Source organism: Epinephelus moara, chromosome 19 (assembly GCF_006386435.1).
Source record: "Epinephelus moara isolate mb chromosome 19, YSFRI_EMoa_1.0, whole genome shotgun sequence".
Lineage (NCBI taxonomy): Eukaryota > Metazoa > Chordata > Actinopteri > Perciformes > Serranidae > Epinephelus > Epinephelus moara.
The window spans coordinates 15,389,817-15,406,584 of NC_065524.1; the positions used below are offsets into that span (position 1 = coordinate 15,389,817).

Here is a 16,768-nt window from a genome sequence, read left to right on the forward strand (position 1 = left end):
AGAGATGCAAACTGTTAAAGCCAGTCAACCGATTGCTAGTCTCGCGATACCCGATACATGACTCTACAATCGATTCATCTAAGGATTCATGGCTGATTCGTATCGATTGAGGAGGCTGCTACCGACACAGCCGTATCTCTCGCTTGTCAAACCGGATATCCGGTCGTATCGGTTAATCATTCCCAACCCTAATATTTAACTATCAATAACCTCAACAGAAAAAAATCCTTGTATCAGCCTTCAACAATCTGCACCACTGGAACACGATGGCGGACTATCGCTTGGCCAATCACAATCCAATCCCAGCTTCCTGTCCATCTCGGGACACCATAATTTACTGTCATGTCACACTATCAGCTTTCAATAAATACATAAAATGCTTAAAAACATACTTTAACAGAATCTACAGCCCTCCTCTGTGAGGCTGCAGGGAGCTAAATGCTAATGTCAGTATACTAGCATGCTGATGTTAAGGAGGTATCATGTTCATCATCTTCGCTTAATATGCTAGCCTGCTAACATTTTCAACAGGTAATTAACACTAAACACAAAGTACAGCTGAAGTATTGGCCAATGACATGGTGGTGCTAGCTGAGAAGTCAGAGGATCACCAAAGAAACTACAGTTAATCTCCAGGGGGATATAAATGCCTGAACCAAATTTCATGACAGTCCATCAAATGGTAATTGAGACATTAAACTAAAAAACAATAAATATCAGTCCAAACTTGGAATAAATGCACAGGGAAAAATCTTGGCCTGTTTGTCCAGGAAAGAGTTTTGTGAGTCTGCAGACAACAGATGATCTGTTCTCCTTCTCTGAATCCTTTGCACTGGAAATACCCGCTGTAAACCCCCGACTTGCTTAGTCACATGTCCAACCATATCAAACACTCTTTAACTACTTCACTAAAAGCAGCATCAAATAATAACAGTGCTTTTTTTTCTCTTTGATCAGTATGATGGTACATTATCTAATCATCATGATCGATTCCTGGCACAGAATACTATAGAGCTCGGCAGGTATCAGGGATAGAAGGCAATTCAACAATTAACTCTCAGTGCCAATTTTTTCCAGCAGCATGATTTTGCCTGTTCATACAATGGTTTCTTTGAGCATCAGTACACTCTCTCATCTTGTCCGTTGTTATAACAGTCCATCCTGCGCAGCTACATTTTTATATTCCAATTAAATGTGGACTGAGTCTTTCTTTTGTGATCTGCTGGGTAGTCTAGCAACGGATCTTCAAGTAGGGATGTACCAATTGTGAAATTCTGGGCTGATATCGTTACCAATGTTTAAAACAATTTAGCTTTTTTTTGTTGCTGTTGTTGTTACTCTTTATTTTTTATATTATTGATCTTCAACAAATTTATGAAACAAGCTTTAAAATAATCGTCTTTCAAGTGAAAAAATCTTTTGTTTCAAATTAACAGTTTCAAAAGCCTTTTTACTACCATTATTCCCTCTCTAAAATCTATTTAAGACTGTTGTGAAAACAGAAATACATTAATTTTTCAAACAACTGTATTTTTAAAGTTTCTCACCAAAAACTGAATTTTACATGACTACACTTGAATACATCATAATAACGTTATAATTTACCCTCACCTAGTATTCATTTTAACTGAATAGAGCTTGAACATATCATAATCTAACTCAATTTGACCTCTGTTAGCTGTTAGTTCCAGCCACTGACTGCTAACAGCTAATGCTAACTAGCTCTCCTCCTCACGATTTTAACACTTGTTGTTCGAAATGTAACGTTAGCATGATCAGATTAAGTGCATCCCCTGATAATTAGTGTACTGTGTCCTCTTGTCCCGAAGACAACCCAAGGAAGATCTCTTCATTCCAAACATGTTTTCTATTGTTCCCAGGACTACAAGACCATGTTAGTTTAAAGCCCTGATTCTTAGCCTATGCAAAATTGATGTGACACAACAGTAAAACATCGGCCACTGTCTTTACTGAATGCCATCTTATTTGCCGATAGCAGTCAACAAGTCGATACCAATGTTGGGCTGATGAGTTGTTGCATCCCTGATCATTAGCCAACTCGATTCTTTGCAGTAACATAATAAACAGCTGAAGTTAACACACCAAAACATGAACTGTTCAACTGTTAATTCATCTGTTTCCTGGACAGTCAACTTTCCAGTCACATCACAGCTTCCTTCATTTATTATTCCAAGCGACTTGTGCCTCACCTTGGTGTTGTCAAAGGCTAACAGCAGGGTCCTGCCATTGGTGAGGAATATCTCCACTGCATTGTCTCTTAACTGCCACCAGCGCTTGTGCACCTCCTTGATCTCCTCGTACGTCCAAGAGAAAGAGGGTGCCTCTGTCTCCCCATGAAGACTCTGTCCAAACACATCACATCATTACGTCACCAGGCGGACTCACATAACCCTCTGGCAGTGAATAATCCTGAGCAGTCGTCTGGTCTTTTACCTGGCTGTCATGAGCATCAGCAGCATTGTCCTCCACAAAGTACATACCAGACTTTCCTGTGAGACGACACAGGGTGAGTGAGATTCAGTGTACTAAGAGCGAGACAAACAAAAGCTTCCCCCGCTGAATAACTAACAAACACTTGTGCGTGAGGGGAGAGCAATATTCTCCCGTGCCTCAGAGAGAGCACATTACTCTTTGTGCTTTGTGACCGGCTGACTATATTATGCGTGGAGCAGCTGTGAGAGATGGTCAGTGTCTTACCCAGAAGTAGCTCCCCTGCTGTCTCTCTGGAGGGGGCAACGCTGATGCACCGTCTGGTGAACCTAAGGACAAAGAGACATTTCTCACACAAGAAATGCACCAACTGAATAAAGCAAAGTGCAGCACAAGATGATGGGACATTTATGTGCCTTCTTTAGATCATCCTGTCCTCCTGAGAGGAATATGTTTACTGAAGACTTACGGGCAGGCAGAGTGACAGAGGGGTAGAAAATTATACCTGATGGGCTCGCTGGTGGCTTTGTCTTTGACAGTGGAGGAGAAGGAGGAGTGAGTCTTATCCTCAAACAGGAAGGACAACGGTGGCTTCACTGTGTCTAAACAGGACATGGAGGTCAAATTAAGAACCTTAAAGTTAACAACACACGAGCACTAGAGAATCTGTCGTATTGCTTTCACCTTCAGACTTGCGTCTGTCTTTGAGCAGGTATTTGTTAGGAATGGTGAGGTAGCATCTCTGTAGTCGCCGTCGCTCCCTGTTGGGCCCTTCAGTGGGATCCAGCTGCCAGGAAGTTGGGTAGGATGTCTGGTCGTACCAAACAGCACTGAAACAGACCATTACAGCCCTCTCAAACACTTTGTCTACTCATATCAATACAAAAGTAACATCACTGCAGAGCCGCAGTTTCCACTGAGGACACCAAGGTCGATATTGTTTTAGGTAACTGGCGGGTTTAATATCCTGGGAAGGAGTTTTAATCCTACTGTTCACATTAATTTCACATGGCCAGTTTTTTAAGCCTGGTCCAGATATTTTCAGATGGAGACTAAATACTTTTGTTTGGCAGGTTTAGGCCAGAAACATACATTAAAAATAGAAGGGCACTCCGAAAGCGCAGCCCTCCGCCAATGCCAAATGGCCTATGTTGTAATGTTAACAAGAGACAAATAATTCATGTATCTGTATGGCGATGCAGATCTGCTCCAAAATTGAATGGTTTCTCCTTGGTCCATGCTACACCCTTCCACTGAGTTTCATGAAAATCCTGCCTGTAGTTTTTCTGTAATCTTGCTGACAGACAAACAAACCGAAGAAAAAAACTTCCTTGGTGGAGTTAATAACAGGATTTGGTATTTCTTCATTATAATTATATTTCTAGCATTTTGGGGAAGAGTTTGATACAGAATTTAGATTACTCTGCTGAATAAAATTTGCCAAAACATAATTTAGCAGTTAACTTAGCTCAGAAATTGTGGAAATTGCATTAAATGTTTTTTTTTTTACTAGTCGATCAACCACTTCGGTGCATTCCAGACTGAAATGCGCAACTAACTCCATTACTACCTGTGTTTTGGCAATAAATAAATGGATGAGCAATAATTTCTTAAAGTTAAAGTCTTTATGATCCTTGGTTCAGATCTAAGCTTCAAGTCCCGCTTTAACAAGGTGAAGAAAACATCATTTATCCACCTCAGACACATAGCCAAGGTACGGCCATTTCTAAATGAAAAGATGCAGAGAAAGTGATTCATGCGGGGGGGGCATGTACAAGGCTGTGTCCGCAGTGGCCCGGGTTCGAGTCCAGCCCGTGGCCCTTTGCTGCATGTCACTCCCTCTCTCTCTCTCACCCTTTCACACTCACCTGTCCTGTCAATTAAAGGCTAAAATGCCCAGAAAAATATCAAAAAAAAAAGAAAAAAGATTCATGCCTTTATTTCAAACCGCCTCGACTACTGTAACACACTTTTTACAGGCCTCCCAAAAAACACCACTGAGAGACTTCAGCTCATTCAAAACTCTGCACCTCGGCTATTAACCAGAACCAAGAGGAGAGAGCACATCAGGCCAGTCTCAGCTGCTCTGCACTGACTTCCTGTTACATTTATAATTGATTTTAAGCTCTTCCTCCTTGTATACAAAACCCTACATGGGCTGGGACCGAGCTACAATGCTAACTCCCTTGTTAACTATTTGCCTCCAAGAACACTGCGATCATCTGCTGCTGGATTACTGGAGGTTTCCAGTAACAGCCGGAAGAAAATCGGGGACGCAGCCTTTGTCAATTACGCCCCAAAGCTATGGAACACACTACCTATAGATATCAGAGAAGGAGCTCACTAAATATTTAGAAAGCTAAAAATGTATCTGTTCACTTAAGCCTTTAACTAGCTCTGACTTGCCAATACAGGTCTGAAACTTGGTTTCTTTTTAAGCTTTTATTTTCTATTTACGCTTCATGCTGCTGCAAGTCTTTTAAAATCTTACTTGATTTTATGATTTATAGTTCTACAACTCTTATGAATCAGTTAATCCATGTTTTAAACTGTTTTAAATGTCCTTTTATATTGAGTTGCCTTGCCTGCTTTACGTCCATTATGTCTATTTTCATGTGAAGCACTCAGTGCTTTTACTGCTCTAATTGTAAAGCACTTTGTGCTGCATTTCTTGTATGAAAAGTGCTATATAAATTAAGTTTATTATTATTATTATTATTATTATTAGTAGTAGTAGTAGTAGTATTATTAAAACTATCCCCTAACTTTTTAATGCCACAAGCAGGTCAAAGAATTTATCAAAGAATTTGCGCCAATTAGTAAATGTTAGAATGCTAATATGCTAAGGTAACATGCTAAACATTGTACTTGATAATCAGCGTTAGTATTTTTGCATGTCAATATATTGCCATTATGATGTTAGCATTACGCTGTAAGCTATGCGTTAGTACAGCTTGACAGAGCTGCTCGCATAGCAGGACTCTGAGTCTTGTCTTGCCTCAGTGGATGTGGATGTACGAATGTATAGATTAAAAAGTTTACTTGATTTCATTGTTTTACACAGTTTCTTCTAAGATATTCTGATGCTCTGTGTGTCTGAAATCATCTTTTATCTAATTCAAATGTGTTTATTCAAACACAAACTGCAACATAATTGCTTCACATTAAAACATCATTTTCTCTACAGTTTATTTTGAAGAAAATGACCATAAAATAAAGAGGAGAAAATAATAACCATTAGAATAACAATCATCATTACAGTAACGATTTTATTATTGCACTTTGTTCCAATATTGCGTAAGCCCCTGCGAAAGATAAATGTCGATGCCTACCGGTCATGCGTGAGTTGTTGCACCAGCTCCTGCCAGTGGCGGCTGGCGCTGAGGTCAGTCTTATAGAGTCCCCTGATGTGCTGGATGACTTTCTTTCTCTCCATGCCTTGTCGCAGAGACACATTCTGGGTGATATCAGCTGCAATCTTTGAAATGTCCTTGGACTTTCCATCCAGCCTCTGGATAAGACTGCGGGGGAACAGGAAGGAATGGAGTGAATGGAAGAGCGGAACAAAGACACGATTCTTACCAGTATTTTCTTGTACTGAACATCAGTCTCACATCAGGAAAAAAAGCCCCTACTCACTTCCTCTGAGTGTTGGCCATTTTCTTCTCCCATGCCAGTTTGCTTGTTTTCTCTTCTGCTTCATACTTGAATTTTTCCTGTATGAATAATATTACAAGTAAAGAAGTCCTTAGCTCACATTAGCTTTATTTTCTGGCTACAAAGAAACCTGACAGGCTGCTCTGAACATTTATGGACAACCAAGATTTTCCACTTGCACAAAAGTTGGTATTCATACTAGTTTCAAACAACACTGAGTTTCTTGGAAACTGTTTCCTGCTTTAAAAACTGTTTGTAGGACTTACCTCTTTTAAGGCCTTGAGCAAGTCTTGTTTGTGCGGAGAGTTGGGCGGGATGCAGCGATGGCCACAAAGCTTGAGCGAGGTCATGAATACACCCACGGCGTTCTGCTCGTCTTTGGTGAGGCTGTCCTTGTGATCGTGCAGCATCTCATACAGGTACAGTGACAACTTTGGTCCATGCTGAGTGACACAGAGTGAGAGAGTAGAATAAAGCACATATTCAATTTTTGTTGGTTGGAAGCAAGTCACATACATTGATGGACAGGGAACAAGCCTTATCCGGCTAGCTGACCCTCGGTAAAGCCTGAGAGGAGGAGTGAAAGAAGACTCCTATGGCGATGCAAGGGGGCTGCTGAACAGCATGAAAACATCTATCTGAGTTATTTTAGAGCCAGTGCCTGACAGCTCCTGGAAAACTTGTCTGTAGGAGTGAGAATGACAAGCAAAGCTAATACACTGAACACTCACTCACAAACAAACACAATTTCTGCACTGGGTGGGTAAAAATGGCCAGAAATATATAATTTAGGTGTCTAACGTTTGGCAGTGAGGAAAAGCTGAGTTGATGTGTGGGGTGACAAACAGACTTAAATGATGCATTTCCTCCACCCTCACCTCTAGACCTGGGCTGAGGCTCTCCTTGAGAATATCCAAATGTCTGGGATCAAACACAAACTCCAGTGACTCCTTCCTGTCGGACAGGGGAAGTGCAGGGCTGAGAGTGTGCACGAGCAGGCGCCCAATTTGGACCCGGAAAGTGTCCCGACATGACCACAGGATCCTTCGCCACTGCTGATGTGGGGCTCCTCCTCGACCCGTGCTGCCCTGTGACATCACAAACATCAACGTAGGGTCTCATGAAATAGCAATAAGCAAAAAAGGGTTCTTATTCCCCCCCTTTCTGTCCCAGAACCCACACCCAATTTTGAACCCCTTGGAGCATTTCAACCAAAATTAAATTGGTTTGGAACCTCAAAAGTTGGCATTCCTTAACCTGAAGTGTGAACCATGATGACATCAGTGGATGCGTCATATGCTACAGGTTGGACAGAGAGGATGTAGTCTTGCACATTATAATTTGCCATGTCATCTTGTCATTAGTGGCTGGACCACGGTTGTTTTTTGGATTAAAAACACAATGCAAAAATATAACAAAAGCTTGCAGGTAATAAATGCAATCCGCCATCTTGCTACGACTTCCGTCGAGCATTGAGCAATGCCCTCCATTAATTACGCATCCTTGATTACACTTGTTTCTCTCAAAACTGGTAAATACATATGATGGTATGCTAGATAGCACCAAGGTTCCAACAATCCTGAACAGAACTGTGTCATCATACCAGGCTGATTTTGATCCCATCCATCATGAGTTTGAGGATATCCTTCTGAAAGCTCTTCTTGCTGGCAGGCGGCAGGGTGAAGGGAGTGGGAGAGTGTGGGACAGGGGCGCAGCCACTCTCGTCCTGTGGTTGATCACCTGGCTCTGGTGTGAAAAGCTGTTGGTCTGGAGAGTCGGGTATATTCAGCAGGTCAAATAGGTCCTGACTCACATCTGAAATGAGGGACACATTCAAAGAGAACCAGGATTAGACAACAAGTTCAGTTTATGCTCAAGTGAGGTGAAGGAGAAAACAGAGACGACTGGAATAGATAAGCAGGAGAAGATTTTTACCATGGTAAATGAGTCTGTTGACAGCAAGAACCACAAGCCTCTGCAGCCGTTGGACGAACTCAGTCTCACTGGCACGAATGGGGTTCTCCTGGCTCATCCTCCTCTGCATCATCTGATTGAGCTCATCGCTGGCTACCGACCGCATCCGCATGAGGAGAGAGTCAGTCTGGGCCAGAGAGAACCGACGCCGGCCTACAAGCACAATATTGGTATGTGCTCAGTTGTGAAAACACAAATTGGGCGCACATGACGACAGGCCATTTCTAAGTATAAGCATACTTTCATTTTTCCTTTCAAGTTCAGGGTAAGGTTATGCAAATCGAATCTCGTAAATCATTGAACACAGAGAAGATTATAGAGATTCACTAATCAAAAAGCCATCTGTGCTTAAATGCTTAACATTGATTTAGTTAAGCATTCAAACATGCACACACAGAAGCACCAGTAGTGCACGGAGATACTGGGCAAATTAACCCCTGAGGTGAGTTCAGGGTAGGAGGTGAGTTCACTGCAAATATGGGAGACATGCTCCATGACAGGGAGGATGTTCTCCGCTGTGGACCGCAGTCCGAGCTACCTGCGTCACAGTGGAGCATGTAGGATGGAGCTCCAGAAGGGGAGGGGAGGGGGGAGTCCTGGGACAGGAAGCTGAAGGGAGGGGAGAGGGGGATCTGGCCATAGGAGCAGTAGTGCTGTCTGGGAATGCGGGGAATAATGGAGTCTTTCATGGCAATGGAACCTTGGGATCAGGGCGAGGAGAGGATGAATAAACAGACAGGTGAGGGTGGTCAAGTGAAATGCCTGAAAACACATGGTGGTCAATTCTACTTCGACACTCAGGATCAGACAAACTCCATACCAGATTTCTACTCGGTGTGAAACACTTACCTGCGATACTCTTGCGCTTCTGATAGATGGCATGATGTGGGGAGCTCAGTGCATTCACAGAGCTGCTCAGCTTCTGAGGTTCCTGATTGGCTGTCGTTTTTATGAACTCAATCGCTGACTGAAGGACACGGAACTGCAAAGCTACAGCCATCTCTGGGAAAAGACAATAAGACAGTCAAATTGTCATGTTAGAAATTGACGCTCTCAACAAGTGACCGACAATGAACTTCATGCAATAATCACAAGTACAAACTGATTTGTGGCACGTACAAGTTATCTAAGAGAACTTGTGGCATTCATAAATTTTACTGTATTTAGAAATTTCTCTCACGTCTCTCTTTTCTCTCTGTTATTAAAGTCATGTGCAGAAAGACTGCCTTTCTCCACAGAGGAAAAAAATCAACACCTATTTAACTAAATAATCATGCTTTAATCTGAGTGACTTTTGAAATTACATGTTACCAGAATCCACAAAAAAAGTGAAGTGAAGTTAAAGAATAATTTCACTGCTGGAGAGATGGTCCTTTCATAAAACCAGGCTGTCTATGTAGTAGAAACACACAAATACTTTGAAACTGGTGTTACATAACCAGAGCTTTTACTCAAGAGGTAGAAAATTTTCAACTAACAGAATGCACTGCGCTGCACCGGACCGATAAACGCCCCTGCTTATGGGTGGCGCAATGCAAGACGGTTTTGACCGGCTCGCCTTAAAACAATATGGCGAAAGGCTGGTAACTAAAGTTCATGTATTGCAGTAAATCACTAAGCTAAAATCTGTTTCTGAAAATATTTTAGGCGAGAAGAGGAAATGCAGTAAAAGAATCTTGGTTTATATTTGTCTAACAGAGAGAAAGGGGCAGCTCTCTCCCTCGATCTGCTTCTATACTGTTTGTATCTGTGATAGCGGCGTCGGCAGGCATACAAAAATGAGGAAGTATCTGTGGTTCAAACAACAGCCTGAGAGCCAGCAAAAATCCACTGGATGATTTTTGCTGGCAAATGTCCAGGAAGATCTGGCCACTGGTTAGATGGAGGAAACTTTACCACAGTTCAATTATACATCGTACCCATGTTGTTATGATACAAAGCTGGTTGAAAATTAGCATAGTATGCCTTTAATATTCCATTAATATCAGCGTGATGTGCATTCATGTTAGAGTTTCAACAGTTTTTGTTTTAGATTTTATTGATTTATTTTTGGCTTCTAACTTCATATCAAACCATTTGTCTTTATTCATATCTCTGTAGGACTTTGCGATGACAGCGTGGTAATGATTTAAATTCCCCTAATATGACTACACTGCTACATATGTTGTGTTTCAATCTGCTCACTTTCAATTTTTTTTACTCTTGGGCGACATTTTTATCAATGAATCCTGCCCACAAACAGAGCAGAGGTATCCTTACATAGCAGTTTGGGGTAGTTGATTATGCCAATGATCAAGCCTTACAAACACACAGCTCCTCACGAACTGTTGGCCCAATGAGGGAAGTGATACAGTCGAGTACTACTAAAATGACAAACAACCAAAAATAAAGAGAGCCATGTACAGGGCCGTAATGCCTTTGTAATGTTTCTGTGATTACAGAATGATTTTATCACATCACAAAGCAGCAAAGACATCAGCACTAACGAGGAAGAGATGGTAGAGATACGTTGTAGAGTGCAAATTTAAAGGAAGAATGAGAGGAAACTATTTAGCAGGAAGATGGAGATGTGAGATATTTCTCAAATTACATTTTTTCTCAAATGAGTTTCCATTCTGCAGTTGTAGATAATTAAGTGACAGCCCACTCTCTTTCTGCAGCAGAGCTTGGCAGCTTCATATCATTCAGAACTGCAGAGCATAGCAGATGACAACACTGATGTATTTTGCATGTGAATTGAATTTTAGCCCTCACCCTGTGTACGACGCATCTTGCTGGTCTGCATGAAACCCAGCAACGTAATGAGGTCTTCAATGATGCGAAAGTACTGGGACCCTGAAGAGCTGCAGGAGTGGATAGTCACGGCCACCAACAGCTGCTGGATGTCACACACCAGAAGCTTGTAGTCATTCAGGGGAATACTGCAAGGGGAGGACAAGAAAAGCAGAAAATATGAAGCACAGGAAGTGAGTCTGGTATAGATCAATGAGCAGTGAGAGAGGATTAATGATTCAATTCATGGCTCAAAGGTTCAAGATAAAACCCGTGGAGGTGTTTGAATGAATCGTCCTCTGTTCTGGCAGCCGTACCCATTCTCCATGCCATTGAGGGTGGAGAGGGTGTTAAAGAGCACGTAAAGCAGTCCGTGGTCTAGCAGAATGTCTGCCAGCTTGGGGCAGGCGTTGAGAAGCTGCAGCAGCATACACAGGATGTTGTGCACCAAGGAGTTCTCATACAGTGAGTTCTCAATAAGACCCAACACTGGGATGATACAGCGCTTTCTAAAGGGTGAGATATTTTCCATTTCCTCCAGGTCCAGACTGTGAAGCAATACAGAGAAGAAAAATATTACAACATGCACAAATGTGTGCATCAAACAAATTTATTCATACAGTAGACAATCCTATGCATACTATAAGAAGATAAAACACTCAGCCTATGGTGCACTAGACATCATACTGTCCCTGGACTCACTCTTCCTCCAGGCCCACCGGCCGTCCAAACAGCATCTCCAGGAAGCATTCAAGGAGCCCCTGGCTGCCCTGGTGGATGTACAGCTGGTTGGCCAGCAGTGAGAAGCCATGGTTCTTCAGAAATTTCTCCTTCTGCTCCTTGAGGGCTCTGCTGAAATATGCATCCAGCAGCTAGGAGAGAGAATAATATGAGTTAACTTCAGAAAGGTTAGTCCTAACACTGGCAGTTTATTAGGATACTTTGCTAACACGCTGGCAACGATGTCAGAGTACAAAATTTTTTCTGAAGATCTTGAGGCACTTGGGCACTTATTTGCTTTCATTCTGAGAGTTAGAGAAAACTGATATGATTCTCATGTCTGTATGATAAATATGAAGCTACTGCCAGCAACCTATTAGCTTAGCTTAGCATTGAGACTGAACACAGGAGGAAACCTGATTGCTTAAATCTGCTTACCAGGATCTCTACAGCTCTTCTAAGATGTAAAACAAATGTGTAAATGTGACTTTTGAGAATGATAATGAGCAAAAACATGTCATTTGCCACTGAGGGATACAGTACTATTTTATTTCCCATCTTCATAAGCCCAGTAATATCTGACTCCTGGTGCTAAATTTGCCTGAGAGGCCTGTGGTGAATCATTTTCTAAGTCTTATCTATATTATTTTCTTTCGTGTGTTTATGACTTAAGATGAGGTGTACAAAAAAGTTTTGCCTGGATAATCTTTCTGAGTTTCTTAACTTTATTTTTCAACTGTGGAAAAGGTTGGGTTGCGAGTGAAAGAACATGACTTTTGCCTGGATTATTCTTCTACGTAGGTTAATTTTTTGCTTTCTGTGAAAACAAGTGAAAAAAATGTTTCTTTTTCTTTTGAGAGATTTTTTTTGGTTTGGTTTGTCAGGATCACTTTTTTTTTTCAAGCGTTTGTTGTTGTGATACTAATATGGGCCACAAGAGGTTGAAGTGCACCATGACACTGTGTTATAAATATGACTAAAAGCATTCATGTTTTCTTTCAGGTGAGTTTTAATTTCTGCATGCATTTCATTTGAAATACATTTTTAGTCAAAAGAATGATGTTACAGTAATTTTGTAATAATTAGTAATCTTATTTAGAGCATGGGGTGGTGGTGCTCTTCAGCCTATTGTGAGCGAAATGAGTATTACAGACTTGAAATGATTCTAACAAAAAAAAAAGTCACCTGCCAAAGCTTTTTTTTTTTTTTTAACTGTGAAAACAGATGAAAAATGATCCTATTAAAACACAAATAAATAAATAAAGGAACTTAGAAATATTATCCTGACAAACCACTTTTTCATTCTGTTCTTGAGTCAGGAGAGAAAATAATCAAGATGAGACTTGGAAAATGGATCACCATCATTTTTTTTTCTCACTTGCCTCTCATTGCTTCCATATTAATAAGATCAAGATGCTCTACAGTATTTACGACTAATCAGAGAGGACACTGAACTAACCTTCATGACTCCTTGCTGGATGAGAGGTGATGAGTGGTTGACCAGGACAATGAGGGCCTCTGGTTGGATGAGTTTATCCATAACCTCCTCAAGCATGAGGTCAGGCAACAACAGCAAGATGCCCCTCAGAAGATCATAGAGTCCACAGCAGATCAGCACCAAGCAGTCCTCAGTGCTGGACCTTAGAAACACAGCTTAAACTTTAGTGCTGAATCACTGTGCAGGAACAGGCTGATGAATATCCTCTATCGGGGCTTACAATGACAAGTAAAAAAGCCATTATTTTTCCCTTGAAAGTTTCTACACAGCTTGAATTTCATCAACAAATCAGATGTCTAAATGTCAGACAGCCACAGACCACACAGTGTTTCATAAAAAGACAGAGGTGACTTTGGTGAGAAAACAGGATTACGTGGAATAAATTGTTTTTTAATTTCCTATCATCTAAAGTCAGCAGCTGGCTGGCAGGTAGAAATAAACTGAAACTGTCACCGCAGTACAAATCGCTTTCAAAGTTGGCTAAGGATTATTACCATAACCAAATGCTTTATTTAGATTATGCAAATCCCTATACAGCTCTCCTGTATCAAGCAGAGTGGACAAGGTATTTATCTTTTTTTGAGTTATGTAGCAGAACAAAACCTACATGGACATGCAGTAAGATAAAACGTTGAAAGAGACTGTCAGTGCGAGTCATTTATAGACTGGGAAACATTTGGTATGGGCTGACTTAATTAAAATAAGCAACAGTAATACTGTGTGTGACGTTCAAACAAGCATACCTGTCATTGGACTCAGTCTTACTCTGCGCCCTCTCGTAGCCAGGGGAGTAGGTATAGCTCTCCCAGTCCTCAGGCATGGAGCCTCGGTCAGCCGTACTGGGCCATCGGCCAATAGCCAACGAACCATTTGGCGCTGGGAAGGCCAGGCCCAGACTGGCCAGATTGCTGTGACTCCTCTGGAAGGACTGGATGCCTTTCAGGCTGTCAGGGCGGCGGGGTGCCTCATCACTGGCCCAGTCAAACCTGTCCTCAGACTCTGCCACCCCGACGCTGCCCTCTGCAAGGCTGTCCACCTCTGCTGCCTCGTCCCGCTCCTCCTCCACGCTGATGGAAGGAGTGCGCAGGGCTCCTCCCTCACCTATGTCCTTAGACTCACAGATTGTCTTGGCTGATTCACAGCTACTCAGGAGCTGCTCATCCCCTCCGCCTTTCTTGAGTGTCTCTGTGCTGCCAAGAGTCTGCTGAGTGGCGAGGGAGACCCCGTCACCTTCACCTGCCTCATTTGAGCCACCGTGTCCGAGTCGAGGTGTCAGCAGAGGGGAGGAGTAGGGAGACGGTGCCAGACTAGGCGGGCGTAACGAATGATCATCACCTCCATGTTCAGGGGAAGGAGCGTGGAGATGGCCTGGAAAAACAGGACAAAAATGATTCAGCATTTATAAATTATTAGACTTGATAACTGAAGGCTGCAAAGGGCCTTATTTGTATGCAGACACAGGTGCTGTGTGACACTTGCAGTGCAAATAGCAATCTTGATAGACTTATGGCTGTGATGAATAACATGATGTCACGGCTGTTCATTGACAAAATTGAACATTTAATTGCGGTCAGTAATTGCAGGTCAATACTGGAAATGTCAGTCAGTGAGTGTAGAGTCAAATTTATTTCATTCATACAACCCTGTCCTTAAGTTACACCGTGAAGCGCTTTCACGTAAATAAAAAGAATACAACTCAAAAACCCAGGCTACAATGACAAAAGAGACTCATAATTGTAAAGCTGAGTAGAACAATAATAGCTCTGATAAAAAAGATAAAATGGCGTAGTTAGAAAGATATACAAGACATGTAATAAAGAAGAGCTGTGTAAGAAATACTATTAAGTGCAGCAGTTGGATTAAATCTTTCTTAAAGCAAAGAACAGGAAGATTAGAGAGAGTTTCACAAACACATAATGACCTAATGAATGAATGCTCATGCATCAGCTTTTCCAAGAAGTAATGGTGTTTACATTAGGCACTTAAAATAAAACTCTGGTGACTGTTATTAATCACAATGAATAAACAGGGCTGACACAGTAAACTCGTAAAAGCACTGCTGATCTTCCTATTTATAACTGAGGGTTTGTATTTAATCATCTTCACTGTGCTGGATGCCTTGGAGTGTTTTAAAGGGACAGTTCACCCCAAAATCAACAATATATATTTTTACTCTTACGTGTAGTGCTGTTTATTAATCTAGACTGTTTTGGTATAAGTTGCAGAGTGCTGGAGATATCGGCTGTAGAGATGTCTTCCTTCTCTTTAATATAATGGAACTAGATGGCACTCGGCTTGTGGTGCTCAAAGCGCCTAAAAAATACATTTGACAAACTCAATGCCAATATCTTCTTCCAAAAATCACGACCCGGTTACTCAAGATAATCCACAGAACTCTTTGTGAGAAGTTTCATGTAGGAACTATTTTCTGTACACCAATCTATAACCGCCAACTGTATCACTACATAGGAGGAAGCGTGCATCTACTATTTTCTAACTAATAGCTTGATACTGCCAGCTCCCCTAGCACCACTGAGCTAGCTAATGCTTTTGGCGCTTTGAACATCACAAGCCGAGTGCCATCTAGTTCCATTATACTGAGAAGATGACAGACATCCCTATGCCAGATATTGCCAACACTCTGCAACCCACACCAAAACAATCCAGACTGATAAACAGCACTACAGGTAAGAGGAATAATATGTTTTTTCATTTTAGGGTGAACAAGCCCTTTAAAGTTTAATATAGTTAAAACAGCTATACCTTCATGGGGAGCATCAGTGAAGACAGTGGGGGAGAGTGACAGCACAGAGCTGCTAGCAGACTTTCCTCCACTGTTTGAGTGTCTCAGGTACATGATGGACTGCACCTTCTCCTGGTACAGCTTCCCGTCTGACAAATCAGAAACATGAAAAGAACCCAGTGCATTAAATTAATGGCACTTTGATACGAGGTGCTGCTATCAACTGTACTTCTTCCTCACCTATGTGTAGTGAGAAGTAGAAGCTGGATGGAGTGTGGCAGACGTAGGTGTTGGTAGGTGGGTGAACAGCCAACAGGAAGTTGTAGATCAGTTTGAGCAGGTCCATGTCCGGAGGAGACCCGAGTACCTCCTGGATGATTTTGACGAACGACAGACAGACATCCTGCGGGATGGCAGTCAGATGCTCGTCCCGATGCTCCTTAAGACAAACATATTGTGTCAGCGACAGTCTCTGAAGAGGTAAAGGGTATTTTTACAGCGGCTTCATGACTGTGACCTACCTGTAACACCTGGCAGGTGAGCAGGAAACGGTGCACGACCTGAGCCTTGAGGAACTGACGGATGTTGAAGACCTGATGAGGGTGGTACACTCTGATGAGGATCTCTAAGGCCGCGAGCAGTGTTTCCCACACTCCACACTGACAGGAACAACACAAAGAGTGAATGACAATGAAGAGGCAGACATATTACCTGGCTCTTCATCATCTAATGGTGAGGGGTACCACTAGCAAAGTTAAGTAGAGAATGCAAAACATACAGGACTTATTATATTCACTTCTTTGATTTATCTGTGTTTATTACCGCTAGATTAGCAGCCATTAGTGTTTCCTCCCCAAACCTCTAGGTTTGTCAGGAAATAAAATGTAGGCAAAAAATAGTTTAAACCAATTTATTCCTTTTAAACCCTGAGTATTATTTGGAAACATAGTAAA

General features: G+C 41.9%; 1 protein-coding gene across 13 annotated transcripts in view; it reads right to left on the minus strand.

Moving 5' to 3' along the window:
- Positions 1-16,768, minus strand: part of lyst (lysosomal trafficking regulator) — a 76,344-nt gene that overhangs the window by 9,572 nt on the left and 50,004 nt on the right. For 11 of the 13 annotated variants that reach the window (XM_050070632.1, XM_050070631.1, XM_050070630.1 and 8 more), the window contains 21 exons: positions 16,337-16,474; positions 16,056-16,254; positions 15,836-15,964; positions 13,816-14,440; positions 13,034-13,214; positions 11,557-11,726; positions 11,172-11,402; positions 10,837-11,003; positions 8,932-9,084; positions 8,621-8,782; positions 8,044-8,235; positions 7,712-7,923; positions 6,987-7,196; positions 6,375-6,551; positions 6,091-6,167; positions 5,784-5,972; positions 3,136-3,281; positions 2,957-3,053; positions 2,719-2,780; positions 2,455-2,510; positions 2,211-2,363 (listed from right to left, as the gene is read on the minus strand). In XM_050070632.1, coding sequence (XP_049926589.1) covers positions 2,211-2,363; positions 2,455-2,510; positions 2,719-2,780; positions 2,957-3,053; positions 3,136-3,281; positions 5,784-5,972; positions 6,091-6,167; positions 6,375-6,551; positions 6,987-7,196; positions 7,712-7,923; positions 8,044-8,235; positions 8,621-8,782; positions 8,932-9,084; positions 10,837-11,003; positions 11,172-11,402; positions 11,557-11,726; positions 13,034-13,214; positions 13,816-14,440; positions 15,836-15,964; positions 16,056-16,254; positions 16,337-16,474 — 3,726 coding nt within the window. The remainder of the gene's footprint in view (positions 1-2,210; positions 2,364-2,454; positions 2,511-2,718; positions 2,781-2,956; positions 3,054-3,135; positions 3,282-5,783; positions 5,973-6,090; positions 6,168-6,374; positions 6,552-6,986; positions 7,197-7,711; positions 7,924-8,043; positions 8,236-8,620; positions 8,783-8,931; positions 9,085-10,836; positions 11,004-11,171; positions 11,403-11,556; positions 11,727-13,033; positions 13,215-13,815; positions 14,441-15,835; positions 15,965-16,055; positions 16,255-16,336; positions 16,475-16,768) is intronic. The other 2 variants (XM_050070635.1, XM_050070636.1) reach the window with 2 other exon arrangements.